This window comes from Typopeltis vanoorti, chromosome 10, assembly GCF_054136105.1.
Source record: "Typopeltis vanoorti isolate ZY-2024b chromosome 10, IOZ_Tvanoo_1.0, whole genome shotgun sequence".
Lineage (NCBI taxonomy): Eukaryota > Metazoa > Arthropoda > Arachnida > Uropygi > Thelyphonidae > Typopeltis > Typopeltis vanoorti.
Genome location: NC_143558.1, coordinates 107,050,133 through 107,067,910, shown reverse-complemented (window position 1 = coordinate 107,067,910; position 17,778 = coordinate 107,050,133). Strand labels below are relative to the sequence as shown.

Sequence of the window (17,778 nt, the reverse complement as noted above, 5' to 3'; positions counted from 1 at the left end):
AAGTCAAGCAAACCAATGTCAAAAACTTTATCCTTGTTCCTGATACTTCTTAAATTAGCATATATACACTATAAATAACTCCTTGGATCTATAGGTACTTTTCTGTATCTTTTAATAAGTATCAGACAAGTTTTTGAGTGTCTCACTGGCTTTTTATAACATGTCAAATATTGTTCAAACAAAATATTTACACAAATTGAAGTAACTTATTTTTCGAGCAAAACAAATTCCTTCACTTATTTATGAATGTCAGAATTATAATACTTATGTAATGAAATAGCATATGCTGTTCAGATGACTGTCAGTACAACAAATACTATCATAACAAACTACTGAAAATTTCTCTAGATCAAAACCCTCATAGGTATAGTGCCATGCTAAATGAAATTTACTAGAACAAACTATCCACTGAAACTATTTTTTGTGATCCTTACAAGTTCACTATAGTGAAAGTTTACTGTACTTTATTTACAGAAATAATATAAATAAATACTATTACCTCTGAGATCTTATTGTCAGATTTGCTTCTCCTACTTCTGTCCTGAAATATTTCAATAAAAATCTTGAATTGTACATCTCACATTAATTACAAAAAACAGTACAAGGTTTTTGAAAACTTTGCAAATAATTCATATTAAATTATGTATTTACTTCATTAAATATAAGTGTGTCATTTAACACACTTCATCTCATAATGATACTAAAAAAAGCCGTTACATGAATCTAATCCTGTCCACATTTGAAAACCTTTTCAGTTCAAACTTTAGCTACTTGTCTGTACAAACAGTACATATGTATTGTGTATCCTATTTCTTCACCAAGCATCTTCAAGATGCTTGATGAAACTAAGCATCTTCATGTACATGAGCACCAGACTGTGTACATTCTTGTTAACTTTTTTTTTAATACTGAGTAGTACAATGTTTTTGAAAAATGTAGAAACATTGATAGATTATTTGGTAGTCTCCTGTCGTTCAGACTATTTGGTCGTACACCAAAAGGTGTTCATGTGTCTGTAACATACTAGATTTATGTAAGAGCTTCAATTGTCTACAAAGCTTCATATCATGAAGTGAAAGGAAATTTTTGGTTGCATCCATAAAAAGTTAAATTACTGAATACATACTATATATCTTAATAATTGAGAATACATACTTCTCAATTATTAAGAATTATTGCTTTTTAAATCAGTTAACAGCAAATTATTAGATATAATAATGTTTGAAACTAAATTGTAATTAACAGATTTTATTCAATTCTGAATGCATTCTTGTAGATAAGCTTATACATTGGTTAGATATACTTCTAATGTCTTAGGAAATGACAATGTAAACTAAATTATTAATTACAAAAACTTTAAATAATAACTACCTATATTTCACTATGTTACATGGCCATCTTCAGGGATCACAAAACAATGATATGTGCATGCAGGCACTAACACTAAGCAAATGAGGCTGAAGAAAGGCAACTGAAGTCAGTCCTAGAGTCCTAAAGGTGCCCCCAACAAGCTAAATTAGGTTGTCTTGGTCGTTGGGCTGATGACCTTAGAATGTAAGCTTCCCAAATTTGGGACAGTCTTATGAACCTAAATTTGTTGACATTTGGGAAGTTTTTCGGGGCTGAGGCTGATTCAATTAATAATCTTTCGTACTTGTACTTGCTGTAGTGTAATAAAGTCGCCTTCTTCCAGCATATTCTGTGGTGAGTGTCCAATGCATGGTCAGCAAGTTCTGAGTGGCTGTATTGGTGGAACGGGATGTAGTCTTTGTGTTCGGATATCCTGATATTGGCTGTCCTGCCTGTTTGGCCGTAGGACAGTTTGCAACTGCAAGGGACCTTTTATACTCCAGGTAGGTCTAGGAGAATTGGCTGGTCTTTGGTGGAGCGGATGAGATGCCAATTTTTTATATGATTTGTAACTAGTTGTGAGGTCATATTTTCTTAGGATTTTTGTTAGTTTTTCAGATGTACCCCAGATATATGGAATGGCGATAGATTTAGAGTAATCTCTGTCATGAAGGGAGGGGGGGGGTTGTGATTAACTAGTTTTAATATTTTTTAAGGGGCTAAGAAAGTGTTAAGGATATGGTTAAGTTCAGTAGTTAGGACATTGTTATCTGAACAGATTAATTTTGTCCTACTATATAGGGTTTTTATAATCCCATATTGTTGATTCCCCAACATAAAAATTAGCCAAACATTTAGCCAAAGTGCTCGGCCCACTTTAAAGCCAGTATAGAAAACTTCTAACTCCAACAGACATAATGGTCAGTTTTGATGTCTCCTCCTTATTCACCAATGTCCCACTCAAAGATACCTTAGACTCCATCCAAGCCAAATTTCCTCCCAATATCTCAGTCCTGTTTCAGTTCACCATAAAGTAGGGTTTATGGTGAACTCACAACCCCTTCCCCATGTGAACACACACAAAAAAAAATCAGTTGCATTGGCCTGCATTTGATTTCAGGTGAAAAGAAATTACTGACATAATTAAGCCAAAAAAGAATCCATTTATGTCAATGTGATAGAAATGCTTACATCTTGGAAATAAAATATTGAACTGATGTATAAATAGAACAGTTTGTTTGGAAGCTTTTGAAATATTCATCAGGTTTTTCAGGGCTGAGGCTGATTCAAGGAATAATCTTTCGTACTTGTACCTGCTGTAGTGTAACAAAGGGATTTTTTTTTTTTTTGGCTTTATAATCTTTTTAAAATTTACATAACCACTACATAAATTTTCACGTATTGTCTTCAGTCCAATTTCTCTAAATAGGACAACTGTCTTTACAAATAACTTTTTTTTTGCCTGGCCAGTAGAAGTCCTTTATCTCTCCCCTTCAGCAGATGTATTCATGGAGAACTTTGTGAGAGATGTTTCTTTCTTTAGCCAACCCAAAACCTGCAATTTGCTGAACATAAATTTACATTTTTATTATCTAGAGATATGTTATTTCATAATTAAATCAGTTTCTAAATTCTCTCAAATCTTTTCATCCAAAAAGTCAACCACATCAGAATTAGAGATGAAGGCAAACCATCATTTCTTGAATATCCTGATCTCAAAAATACAATCATAATTCGCACCTTAAAAAAGTAGTTTCCATTTTAAAAATGAAGATACAGAAAAAAAAGAATCCTAACTTCTGTCAATCAGTTCTTCTTTAAGATATTCAAACAGTGCTGCCCCAAAAAATACAATTTTCTAATCCTCCTATACCAGCGATTTTCAACCGGTGTGCCGCAAGATTTTTGAAAACAAATTAATTGAAAGAAATAATGTCGTAATTTGCACATTTATTTATTAGTGTCTGGTCTTCCCACTTCTTGTGTGTGTAAATCAATCAAAATTATGCCTATTTTTTGCCAGATCATCAAAAAAATTAAAAGAATATATTTTTAGTGTGCTGCAGAATTTTAATCATTAGTCTAGGTGTGCCATATTATGAAAAAAGGTTGAAAATGACTGTCCTATACAGCAAAATCCTGATATTCATTATAGAGAGAATAAGTTTCCATTTCATACATCAAAAATATTTCCACCAAAATTGATGCCCTGCTTAAATCCTAATATCAGAGTTCTCTGTGCCCATCCAAATCATACACAACATCCTTATATCTCCAAAAGACAGTAATCCTTTTCTATAAATATCTGAATGCTCAAATAGTTTCTAGTCCTTGTAGTCTCTTTTCATATTTATAAAAAGAGATGTTCCTTCTCTCTCATGCCATGTTGCTGCTGAGATGTTCCTTCTCTCTTATTTTATAACTTCTGCAAGAAGTTATAAAATAAGATGAACAGGCATTGAAAAACGAATTTAAAGTGATCAGTAATACTGTTCAAAAAAATGGATACAGCCAAAAGACTATTAACAAAATTCTCTACAAGACCTCAATAAAAAACAAAGACAAACCAGACTACAGTAAAACTATAACCATTCCCTACATTAAAGGGACATTAGACAAAATAAACAGAGTACTACAAAAATACAACCTCAAAGCCACCTTTAAACCTCCTGCAAAATTAAAAAGCTTACTCAACTCATCCAAAGACCCACTCCCTCCGCTGGCCTGCCCTGGAGTATACTGTATTTACTGCACCTGCAGCATATCATACATAGGAGAAACAGGACACACAATTCTGATCAGACAAAAAGAACATAAACGACACATTAAATATAATAATTATGGTGAAGCTGGCCTTTCTGATCATGCTCTGAATACTTTACATAGAATTGACTGGAAAAGCACTAATTGTCTATATCACACCAAAACATGGTATGAACACAAATGTAAGGAAGCTTGTAAGATCATTATCAACCACCCCAATCTAAACAATAACGATAGTCTAAAAATCCCATACATATGGAAGGCATATATTTGTCCCACGAATCCTTCCTCTCTAAGAACAACTATAAACAGGACTCTAGAAAATCCAGGATCTTAAATCTAGAATAACAACTTTAATACTGAAAAATAGGACATCACTGTTAAGGAAAAAAAAAATCTATAAGAAAGTTTATTCATGTTGTAATTTATAATTTTTTTTTTTTTTTAAATCAAAAATAACAATTGTAATAATAGAAATAGGACATTACTGTTACTGGAAGGAAAACCATCTGTAAGCAAGAATGTTGATTCATGTAATCAAAAATAAATTAGCTTGATGTAATTTTTTTTTTTTTTTTTTCACTAGAGGTCATGCCAGTGAGTAGCATGTGATCAAATCATTGTTTCTCTAGCTTACGGTTTGAAATGTAACGCAGCTTGTCTTGTATATTTATGTATGCTCCAGATGATGATCTTGATATGAAGATCGAAACATTGGGATAATAAAAAGAGTTATTTTAACATATGTTAAAAGAACTCTTTTATTTTAACATATGTTAAAAGAACTCTTTTATTTTAACATATGTTGTTAAAATAAAAGATTGTAGAATCCATAATTTCAAAAATGAATGCTGATCACCGTGTAACACTAAAAGAAAGGATTATAAAATAAGAATTTGGAAATTTGAATTTGAAAAATAAGAATTTCAAATAAGAATTTGGAAATTTGAATTTGAAAAATAAGAATTTCAAATAAGAATTTGAAAAATTTGGACTTGTTTATTATTCATCCAATACAATTACATCACTGATAAGAATAAAGCTTCCACTGCCTATAAAACTTCCTTTCATATATCAAGAATTCCACTACAACCATCATTCACTCATGTGGCTCTCAGCAAAAACCAAGGACTAATCTTAAGTGTGATTGGAAAATCACTAACAATGAATATCCTGATCTCAAAAATATAATCATAATTTGCACCTTAAAAAAAGCAGTTTCCATTTTAAAAATGAAGATACAGGAAAAAAAAGTCTCAACATAGCTGAGTTCAAATTTACAAACAATTAACTCTTCACAATCCTAGAAGACAGAAATATGTGTGCTACACATTACAGGCTCCTCATACTTAGATAGTTAATACTCAAAACAGTTTGATCTCAGGATTTTTACAATTTGCACTTAATTTCTAATCCTTATTTCCAATCTATTCATCCAAAGTAGTGAAAAAAAAAGTCAGATTTTTTTTTTTTTTTTTTTTGTATGGTTATTATAATTTCAATGATAGTCTTAATATTCCCTTAATGGTCTACTTGCCTTTTAAATCACATTTCATTAGTTTATAAAATCTCTTGCAGAAAAATTTTTGCTTTGCTAATTTTTCGCAATCGATTTTACATATTTTCTTTCTAAATATTTAGTAATATTTAAAATATAATGTACTAAATACAATGTCACTAGAAGTGACATTGTATTTATCACATATAAATTCACTATATGTAAAGCTGTAAATATGGATTATGCCAGATAAGCAATGGCGAAACACCAACCAAAGGTTGCAAGTGAACAGATGTTGACCGAACGGGCAGAAATGATGTCATCATCATTTCGGCCCGTTTATTAGAACAAAGGGCAACATTTTGCATAAAAGGAGATTGTGGCGCTTGGCTCAGGGCTTTTTCCTTCCGGTCATCATCAGGTGCTTTCTCCTTCCTGCCACCAAGGCTCTTCTCCCATAGAGCGCTATAGGATCTTCATCTCCAGATTGTAGTAGACCAATATCCTCAGCAGTTACATACAAAACCAGCGATAACTACGGCTGATTTCATATTGAATGTCCGATGGAGGAAAGATCTACTAGCAACAGCCTATGATGTCCAAGCAGCCAGGAAGTTTACCGAAAGAAGATGCTAAAATCCTGAAGAAGTATGCTGTATTTTGGATTTTGGAAAGTGTATCTCGAGTTCATGAATGTGTCTACAAGAAAACGTGTATATATAAGGCGGTAACTAGTCACAAAGTTTTGTGGGAATATTATTAGAGAACTTGTCTGTTAAGACTGCGAATGTGCACTTAGTTTAATATAGGGAGCTGTACTATTAAGAATTGATATATAGTCAGACTATATATATGTCAGTATTTGAGGGAAGGATTTTATTTAATCTGTCTATGCAGTGTGCAAGCATGTACTCAGTTTATGTCTAACAAGTCTGCCCAATAATTGTGATACAGACTGCAATACATTCGTGTAAAAGGATTAAGTGTGATAACTGCAAAATATCTTGAGTGTAATATACTTCTTGTTTAGTTTTAAAATAAATGTTTTTGTTTTGTAACTACCTGGCCTGTTCTTTAGCTAATGCACTATCTCCAAAAAAAATGCAAACCTGCGGGCATAATAAGATATGAATAGTCACAACTTGCATATAGAAAATTTAGTATATATTTAGTGATTGATTCCTGTTTTTCCTCACCCTAACTCTCAAGCAATATTTATTAAAATTAGATGGTGCAGTCAAAAAAAAAAAATTTCCTAATTTGATTTTTGTATGAGAGTGAGGAATGCTTACATCAAGTAAACTTAAAATATAAAATTTGTTTAATAGCAAAGGGGGAACAGAAATTGGTCACGGTGGGATTAACCTTGAGAAGTTTGTTAAGGCAGTTGGTACTCTTAACGTAGTGAGTTTGAACAAAGTAAAATAAAGACAAAGTTAAGTTAAGATAAAATAGATTAAGTTAATATTTTACAAAGCCAACAGCCGACAATCAAAAATTTAAATAATTAACGTTAATTTACAAGTTGTGAAAATTTAGTAATTATATATTTCACGAGCTTCCAAAGATGATCATACAAAAATCATGCAAGATTACAAGATCCCTGTTGAGTTTGTTATATATAACTTACTTCTGCACTTCTTTTATTCACAGGCTAGTATATGAGTTTTACAAAAATTATTTTACTGGATGTCAAAATTTTTTGTGGACTTTTATATCTTTTGAGAAAGGGCAAAGAGAGCTCCATTTACCATTCTCTTTGATATTCTAGAAACCTCTGCTCATTGGCCTTTCTCAAAAGATGACAGGATATAGAAATATTACCAAACTGCATAGACTTCATTAGAATTATGTGTAATAACATATTCCCCTGCTTCTCCCTCCTAGGGGTATAATTTCCTTTAATGAAAGTTGTAGATTTTTCTACCATATTCTTTTAACTGGTAATTTATCCAAACCAAAATGAAGACTAATCATTGTCATTTGAAAAATTTCATTTAATTGGATTATTTTTGTTATTTTCTAAGTGCATAGCAAAATGGTTTTCTTCTAGTTTTCCTGGTTCTCTTGAAACAAATCACCATGAATCCTCATAGTAAAGAAATGAATGAATCTAATGTCAATCAGAGGAAGCAACATGGTGACACAACTTAATCCTTACTTGTCTGCTATGGCAAATTGTATGTTTCGATATTCTGTAGAGTAAAACTATACCTCCTCCTCCTTGAGACTAACTAATTCTCACATGAAAAGATCTGGACTGAGGTTTCTTACATGACTGATCAATGATGCATGATCTGATCTGATTGCATAAAATTATCCTAATCAATGGAAGAATTAAGATGTTCTCTTTGGTAGCAATATGGAGAAGCTTTAACATATTGGTTAACAATAGTCACTTAAAATTATTAATTAAAAAAAATATATATATATATATAAATTGCCTTATGAAATATGGACTCCATAAGGAAGAAAATCAATTCATCCTTAAATGTTTCCTTAAAATTGCACTTTATATCCATGCAAACTCCATCTTTCTCTCTCTCTCTCTCTCTAAAATGGACCTCTGGAACCTAGTAGACATTAGAAATACTACCAAACCACCACAAAAGCTAGCAAACCAACTACTTTTACCTAACCTTCTAAAAAGATTAATAAACAGTGTTATAGTTAATGTATGAAAAATAGTCTTGTTTTTACTAAAAAAAAAAAAGAAAAGAAAAAAAAAAGAAAAAAAAAAGGGGGGGGGGGCAAAAGTAAAATCAAGTTTTGTTCACATGGTCAAAAATCTGAATTGCTCTGAAAAGGAGGAATTACATTCTGTAATTCCTCCTCCTCGGAGCAATTCAGATGACGATGAAAATATCAGCCATCAGATACAAGTGCACATGGTAATGACGAATATACTTCCAAAAGTGAATCTGAAGAAAATGAAGACATTCAGTAGCAACTTACATCTACTAATGAAATCATTACTTAGTGTCAAACCGAGCAAGAACCACCTCAATTAGATTTTCTAGAGGATTGTGGCTTGCAACTTGACTCACAAAATTTGACCATTCAAAATCTTGTGGATCTTTTCTTCACAGAGGAATTTTTGAATCTCCTTGGAGTGCAGACTAAGTTGTATGCTAATCAAGAAATAGGAAAGCAGGGGCCACTGACAAGGTCCTCACAATTAATACATTGGAAAGATGTCAACACTGCAGAAATGAAGGTTTTTCTTAGATTGTTACTATATAATTCAGATTTTTGACAGGATGATGCTGAGAAGCCTTGCACACTTCCAAATATTGAACATTTGAAATACTGATATTTCAAATGTTCTATACAAAATGTTCTATACAAAATGTCATTTTGGAGTTCAATATGAGCCGTAACCGATTTCAATTGATTTTACATTTCACTGATAATTCTCTAGACAGCAATGACAGACTGTAAAATATGACCAGTGTTGAACCATTTCAATAAAACAATACGTGAGAAATATGTTCCAGACAGAAGTTTGTGCAGAGACAAGTCCATGGTACTTTGGTATGGAAGACTGTTTTTCTGGCAGTATATCAAAAACTAAAAACACAAGTACGGTGTCAAATTTTACAAGTCATGTGAGTCAAACAGGATGATGCTGAGAATCAAAATATATTGCGACAAGGCCTAAATATCAATTGAAATGGGCTATGCCTCAGATGTAGTCTTTGAATTGATGGAAGACTACTTGGACAAAGGTTATGTGCTATGCACAGATAATTTTTTTTATAACTCTGTCTTGCTAACAAAGAGACTCACTGCTAGGAAAACCTACATCTGTGGGATTCTAAGATCCAACAGGAAAGGGAATCTGAAAAATTTGGTAACAAAGAAACTGAAAAAAGGTGAAAAACTTTCATGGAACAGACATGAAACAGTTGTATGCAAGTGGAAAGAGAAAAGAGATGTTCTGGCAATATCAAACACGTACAAATTGCAATCTGTTAAAGTTCAAAATAGGAATGGCAAGATATCAATAAAGCAGAACATCATCAAGGACTATAATAATGGCATGCCTGGTATTGTCAGATCGGATTAAATGCTATCATATTATTCCGTTATGTGAAAAACAATTAGGTGGTCTAAGAAAATATTTCTACATATTATAGAAATGTACATTCATAATGCCCATTTGTTATATCGAAAAGCTACCAACTTAGATATATGGACATTGAAATTCAAGGGATTAAATAAAATGCCTAAGACAAACAACAATAAATTTACAAATCCTGAAAATTTCCACTGCCTGGAGGCCATACCACCGACTGGAAAAAAAATTATGACCAACTAAAACGTTTTTCAGTCATGCAAACCTTGCCAGGTTTGTATGACTGAAAAATGCAGGCAAGGAACGAGATATTTTTGCCCAGATTGTGAAGAAAAACCTGCCTTATGTGTGGAAAAATATTCAAGAAATATCATTAATAAAAATATTTTATATACCTTGTTTTTTGCTACTAGAAAACTTTTAGTTGAAAATATGAATATTTTTTATTTTCTAAATAAATCCATTTTATTTGCAACTTGTTTCATTTCCTGCCACCATCAAGGCTTTGATTGGACTTGTCATAGATGCCCAATACATATAGTTAGCATGTATTTGCTACGAGAATGATCATAGTTGACGTCATAGACCACCCTGGCCACTACGAGATAACTCGTAGTGGCCGTCCAGTGGCAGACCGGCAACTACCAGTTATCTCATACTTGGTAGTCAAGTCAACGGGTTAAACAAGCAATGTAGGTTATTTTTCCACTGATTAAACACCCAGAATATTTCACCCTTTTGAGAAACCAGTCAGCTTTGCTGTTTTCAAAATCATGACTCCAGCCAAGCATAATAAGTCCATAATAAGCCGTTTATCGAAAAGATTCTTTGTTTATCCCATATCAACACTAGCACAATTCAGCAGAATTCCCAAATAGTTGCCTAGAACACATGGTATGCATGTGACCAAGTATTTTGCATATGTGCTGTAAGTGCTGTTCATGTGCATCTGCATAAAGGTTTCTATTTCAGTGATCAGTATCTGTACATATGTAAACAAACAAACAAACAAACAAGCGTTTGTTTGTTTGTTTGTTTGTTATGCACCCACCCACCCACCCACAAGGGGGGGGACCCAAAAATAACAGGAAGTATTTTTTAAAAAGATTTTTATTAAAGTTTATAATACCATATTCTAGTCTCCTTAAAAGTACTCTCCATGTGAGTGAATGCACATGTCCCACCATTTTTTTCCACTACTAAAAACAGTTCTGGAACTGTTCGACTGGAATACTCATGTCCTCCAGCGACTTTTCTTTCACTTTAGCTAGGTTCTCATTCCTGCACCTAGAGAATACTCATTAAGGGAAACTAAAGCTGCTACCAACCAAATGCAAGTGATCAAAAACTAAAATGTTCCCAAATTCCTACCCTAAAAGATCCTGTCTGGGGCCAGGCCTAAAAATAATATAATTTAATGCTGAAAGTTGTTCCAGTGTCAAGAAAGATCTCATTGCAAATATTTGCAGAGATAATGACTGTGATGTGCTCGTTCTACAAGAAACTCACAGAGGGGAAAGCACTGCCAGACATTACATCCTTGGCATGAAACTCATCAAAGAGAGTTACCCTATGATAAATATGGTTGAGCAATATTTACTAAAGAAAACTTAATTCCAATGTCTATTGACTCAACAAACAACAGAAACATTGAGATTATTGCAATCACATTTAAAAATATCTCAATAACTTCAACTTATGAACCACCAGAAGAAGCTTTCTTCTTCCCCAACATCCTCCTCAATAATTATACATACATGACTGTAGTTGCAATAAGTGACTTTAACAGTCACTTATTGCAACTACAGTCATGTATTTTTAAAAAATCTTTGTGTAACCTCCCTGTTAATTGTAGTTGCAATAAGTGACTTTAACAGTCACTTATTGCAACTACAATTAACAGGGAGGTTACACAAAGTCCAATGAATGTGGAGAATTTGTTGAAAACATGAAAACTCCATGCATCTTTTAACAGTGGCAGATGGAAGTAGAACTATAACCTTTACCTCATATTTGTTAGTTCAAATATACCCAACAATTGTGTTAAAAAGGTTTTAAATCCCATTCCACATACTCATCATAGACCTATAATGCTTCAATTCAATCCAGAAATTATGCCTAACACAGTCCTTTACAGACGACAATTTAATTTCAAAAAGGCTAATTGGAAGAGTTTCATGGAAGAATCTTGACCGCTCCATAGGACCAGTTCCTCTAAACCCTCAAGAGTATCCACAATTCATAAAAATAATGAGGAAAATCTCCACCAAATGCATTCTCCGAGGATGTCACACAAACTACATTCCAGGTCTTTCCAATGATATACAAGCCCAGTATGCTAATTACTTTCAACTTTACAACATTAACCCCTTCTCAGAGGAGACTAACCATGCAGAAGAAAAATTATGTTCTGAGATGGCAAAGGAAACGCATTCCTCATAGAAAAAAAGAAATAGAAGCACTTGACATGACTCATAGCAACAGAAAGGCATGGAACTTTATCAACAGAATTAGGAAGGATTTCACTATGCCAAATGAGCTTCCACAGGTAACAGCTAATAAAATTGCTCACCAGTTGCTGCTGAATGGAAAATTCCCTAAAAAGCACCCAAAAGTAAGATATTTAGAACCTCAAGTGAGGAACAAAATATGATTAACTCAGATTTCAAAATCACTGAACTCAATGCTGCAAAAAAAACTATGAAAATCTAAAAAATCTGCAGCCCTTAATGATATCTATAATGAACAAATTAAACATTTTGGATCCAGGACTAAACAGTAGTTATTAAACCTATACAACACTTGACTCAGAACCCTTAATGATACCAACTATCTGGAGGCGTGCTAAAGTGGTGGCCTTTCTGAAACCAGGGAAAACGCCAACCAAAGCAAAAAATTACAGACCTGTATCACTACTCAGCAACCTCTTCAAACTCTATGAACAATTAATTTTGAATAGGCTACCCCTAATCGAACTCCATCTTATTGCTGAGCAGGCTGGTTTTAGACCAGGCAAATCTTGTACATCACAAATTCTCAACCTCACTCAATGCATAGAAAATGGTTATGAGCAAAAACTAGTCACAGGAGCAGTCTTTACAGACCTAACTGCAGCATATGATACCATAAACCATCTCACACTTAGAAATAAAATAGATGGAATAATTAGACTACTGCCTTATCCTCCTGATCCAATCACTCTTGGAAAACAGCTGCTTTGGGGCTGCTGGCATCCCCCAAAAAATGGCCTTCACCAGGGAAGTGTGTTATCACCATTATTTTTCAATATCTATGTCAATGATCTCCCCATGTTTCCAGGAACTAGATATTTTTTCTATGCTAATGACATTGCCATAGCTACTCAATCAAATAATTTCATGTCTATTGAAGCTACTCTATCACTTGCCTTAAATAATTTAACCACATATCATAGCAATAATCAATTAAAACCAAACCCCTTGAAACCCAGATTGGCCAAAATAAGGAAGCCAACAAGAAGCCTACAGACTTCTTGGGAAGGCTCTTATATAGAATATTCCTGGAACCCATACCTTGGTGTGATTCTCGATGCACTCTTTCATATAAAACATCCATAGAAAAAAACAAAGGCAAAAGTTACTGCATGTGACAATATACTAAGAAAGCTTACCTCCTCCAAATGGAGTGCAGATCCTAGTACATTGAGATCTTCCTTGACCCTCTGCTATTCACCTATGAATATGCCTGTGCCATGCTCAAAAACTGGATCCAGCATTGAATTAGAGTTGCCATGTAATAACAGGATGCCTGAAACCAACGCCATTAAGAGACCTGTATATTTGGCTGGTATTGCTCTCCCTTCAACCCGAAGATATGCATTCTCAGTTGTCAAAGGAAGCAGACAAATGAATGATGAGCGGCACCCGCTGTTTGGTCAGCCTACAATGCACCAAAGAATAAGATCCCAACATAGCTCTCTAGCAACCATTGAACCACCTAAAAATCCTCGAGAAACAAGACTTCAACAATGGTTTGCACTATACCCTGAGGGTAATACTGGTATTCCAACAGCTGAACATCTCCCATGTGGTTCCAACTTAGACTGGAATAATGGAAAATCCTGAACAGACTATGAATGATAGGATGCTGCAAACAAAACCTCATCAGATGGGGCTACCTCACTGGACCAGATAATTGTAAGAGTGGGGGCAATCCACTCCAAGGAACAGCTTCTTTCTTGCCTCGTTCTGCAAGAGACTTGCACAAAAGAGGACCCTGCATCCTGCACAGAAAGAGCAGTTGATTTTGCAAGATACTGGAGGAACATCTGACCATATTTATTGTATATAACTTATATATAGTTTCTTTTTCCTTCATATTTTACCTATTATTCCCTGCATAATTTACCTATTAAATTTAAGCTGTTCTCATTCATAATGTATCCTAATTAGCTATAAATAATGTTGTACTAATTACTTACTGCTGTACCATATGTTTAGATACGAAATAAATAACTGCCCTTTCATGATTTTCTTTATCCATGGTAATAAAAAAAAAGTCACATGGAGAGAGAGATTGGATGATTTTGATCCTCTGTGAGCAAATGAGACAAATTTAGTGGACACACACATTTCATTTGCAAATCTTCTCTTAACTTTCCACACACACATATTGTGGAAAGTATATGCCACAGAATTACAGCAGTCATCACAGTAAAAGGAGGTCCCACCTACATCTTAGGTGGGAGCCATGGATTTGTTCCTCATACTATGGTATCTGGTAACTTCTTTCCAAGCAGTGTATATATATATACATGCACATATATATACACACACAAATACAGACAACGGTATATCACATATACACACACACACACACAAAGTTAGTGGCATACTAAATGCAGTGAGTGAACTCATGAAAGTATTCAAGGAACAATTGACCACAACAAAACAATATAGGCTAATTAAAATCAACCAACTTAGTTATTCAAATGTTAAAAACAACAATAAAAATAAATGTGAAGCAGATAAATTAATTTGCCTTAAATTAATTGTCAAACTGGTACCTCAATTCAACAGTAAAGAAACTAAAAGCATAATAAAATATAAAAAAGATCCAAGAAAAATCAAAATTGGAATCGCAAATATGATAAATATTAATAATGGAGTTAATAAATGGAATTAATAAATATTAATAATGGAGTTAATAAATGGAATTAATAAATATTAATAATTAAGTTAATAAATGGAAATAATAAATATTAATCAAAACTAAAGAAAAGACAGACATTGACTTATGTATAATGAAACCTCTAAAGAATGCAAAGACACATTAGTAGCAATCCCAGTAAGAAATCTCTTTTATGGATAATTATATATGATATTCCCAGAGAAATCGATATGAACAATATGAATGACTCAATGATATGCTTACAGAATGAAGAGCTCTTCACTGGGGATACAAAGATTGAACAAAAATTTATTGTGACAAATAAAAAAATGAACAAAAAGAGAAACCTAATTAATGAAGTTGATTCAATGTTGAGAATAAAAATGATGAAAATTGGTGTTAAAATGCAGTGGAGAATTTGTCACTGTGCAGACTACATAAACATTTTGAGCTACTTCAGCTGAAATAAGTTCCACCATCATATACAAGACACTATAGGGGAAAAAACCACTTATCTGTTCTACTCTAAGGAACACATGCTCAGTGAGTGTTCACAAGTCTGAGATGAAATGGAGAAACTGCCAAAATGATAATAAGCATGCCAAAACCAAAATTAACTGCAAACATATGGCAAGCAAAGCTATCCAACATTCAATCACTAAAGACAGCACAAAATTCAAAACATCAACAGCAATAATAAAATTAGCAGAAACAGCACTACTTTCCTGGCAGGCCTTCAAATAAATCCTTCTCTATCGAGTCCATCAAGACTGTAAATAACTTAACAGAAAAATTTCTTCATAAACAGAAAAAAATATAGGATTAGCATACATACAATAGGATAGAAGACTCTCATGACATCAACAACAAAATATGTGGCTTTCCAACTAATTATAAAATATTTTCCAAAAGATCTGAAAGAAAGAAAGCTACAACAATCATCGTTAATCCTGAGGTAATATTAATTTCTCAGTACATCAATGAGGGCTTGATACTTATTGAAATTACATACTGTAAGTGGCGTATTTAAGTATAGGCCTGGGCCTAGAGCGGCAAATTTTGAGGGGCAGCGGAAATTTCCAGGCTCTCATTTTTTAATTATAACATGTTCCTTATATGCCGCATCAACTCACAAGTAGAGAAATATTTTTCTTTTCCTCATTGTAAGTTTAGTCTGCAAGCATATGCATAACCATACAGACCGAGACACATGCACGGAAAGCTACTGTATTGTTGTCGGTAACTTGACACAAAGGCAAGGGATTACTGAATTTGATTCCTTTCTTGCTGAGCACATTGCCAAAAGCGGGGAAAAAAAAGAAAAGGTTTCGTTTCCTACCTTTCCTTTGCCACGCATGAGGAAGTTATTAAAATAACGGGCGAGAAAGTAATCAGATTTATTGTGGAAGAACTTAAAATAGCTAAGTACTATTCCATAAGTGTTGACTCAACACTAGACTTGTCTCATGTTGATCAGCTATCCTTCATTGTACGATATGTGAAAGAACATGGAACTCCTGTGGAGCGTTTCTTGCATTTCATTCCTAACATAAGTCACAAATCTGAAGAGTTACAAGAGGTGGTTTTGACTTCACTAAACGAGCTTGGGATTGATGTAGCAAATTGCAGAGGACAGGCACATGATAATGCTAGTAACATGTCAGGCAAGTACACAGAACTGAAAGCAAGAATTCTTGAAATAAATCAATTAGCAGAATTCACACCATGCACTGGACATTCTCTGTTTCAAATTGGTACTTGCGCTGCCGAATCCTGTCCGTACTCTTCTGCATATTTTGATGTCTTTCAGAAACTGTATGTATTTTTCACATCTTCAACACATTGGTGGAGTGTTCTAAGAAAACACCTGGAAACTTCTGCAAAAGTAATGAAACATCCTTTGCCTACTAGTTGGTCAGCTTGTGAAGATGCCTGCCAGAGTCTTTGTGAGGGATGGACGGAAATAATTTCCACTTTGTCTGAAATTGAAAATAATACCACCCAGAAGAAAGTTATGTGATGTGAATCAGGTGGGATTCTATGGCAACTTCAGTCACTGGAGGTTGGGATCGTGACCTGCCTATGGGCAGGTCATGAGGGGCAGCACTTTCTGCAGGCCTAGGGCAGGAAATACCTGAATAAGGTACTGCGTATTGTGAAATCAAAACTTTTACTGTGAGTATATATCTAGACTATCACAGTGACATAAAATGCAACTTAGTAAAATTAGGCAACATCCAAAATTTTACTATCAATCATGGCTTAATCCTAGCAATGGACAGCAATGCCCATTCTGTCATGACTACGAAGAATAGAGATACAAACCTAGAGGAGTTTTAAGATCAAATTTCCTACACATACTTCTTCATGCATTAGATGTAGTATCTGTTGCAACCAAGACTTCATCTTCTTTAATAGTATCATTTAATCTTTTCCTAGGTCTTCCTATTCTTCTCTTATTCTTTGGTTTCCAACTATAGAATTGTTTTATTATTCTATCTTCACTTCTTTCCACATGTTCAATCCATTTTATTCTTCGAGTTACTACCCAATTGTTTACTGCTTGTATTTCACGCTGTTTTCTTATATCTGTATTTTTTATTTTATCTAATCTAGTTTTATTTACTATTTTTCTTAATATATTCATTTCACCTGTGTTTAAAATTTGTCTTGTTTTCCTAGTGTCTGGTCTTGTTTCTGCATTATACATGCTAAATGACAAATACTCCATAGTTTCAAAATATCAGAGGAAGCAGATTTATTGACGTGACAACAGGAAATGATGCTATTTTATCCCAGATTATTGAATGGAGATGTGATGAAGAAGAAAGTTGATCCAGTCTGGAACATACTAAGTATCATCATTGGCAACAAAAATTTAAATGGAATATCCGAGTCAAATCAATGCAGTAACTTTAAGTACATCATAAAGAAAACCAGG

General features: G+C 33.7%; 1 protein-coding gene across 1 annotated transcript in view; it reads right to left on the bottom strand.

The window, feature by feature from the left end:
- Positions 1–17,778, bottom strand: part of BBS1 (Bardet-Biedl syndrome 1) — a 338,055-nt gene that overhangs the window by 197,234 nt on the left and 123,043 nt on the right. The window contains exon 6 of the mRNA XM_090399338.1: positions 500–541. Coding sequence (XP_090255464.1) covers positions 500–541 — 42 coding nt within the window. The remainder of the gene's footprint in view (positions 1–499; positions 542–17,778) is intronic.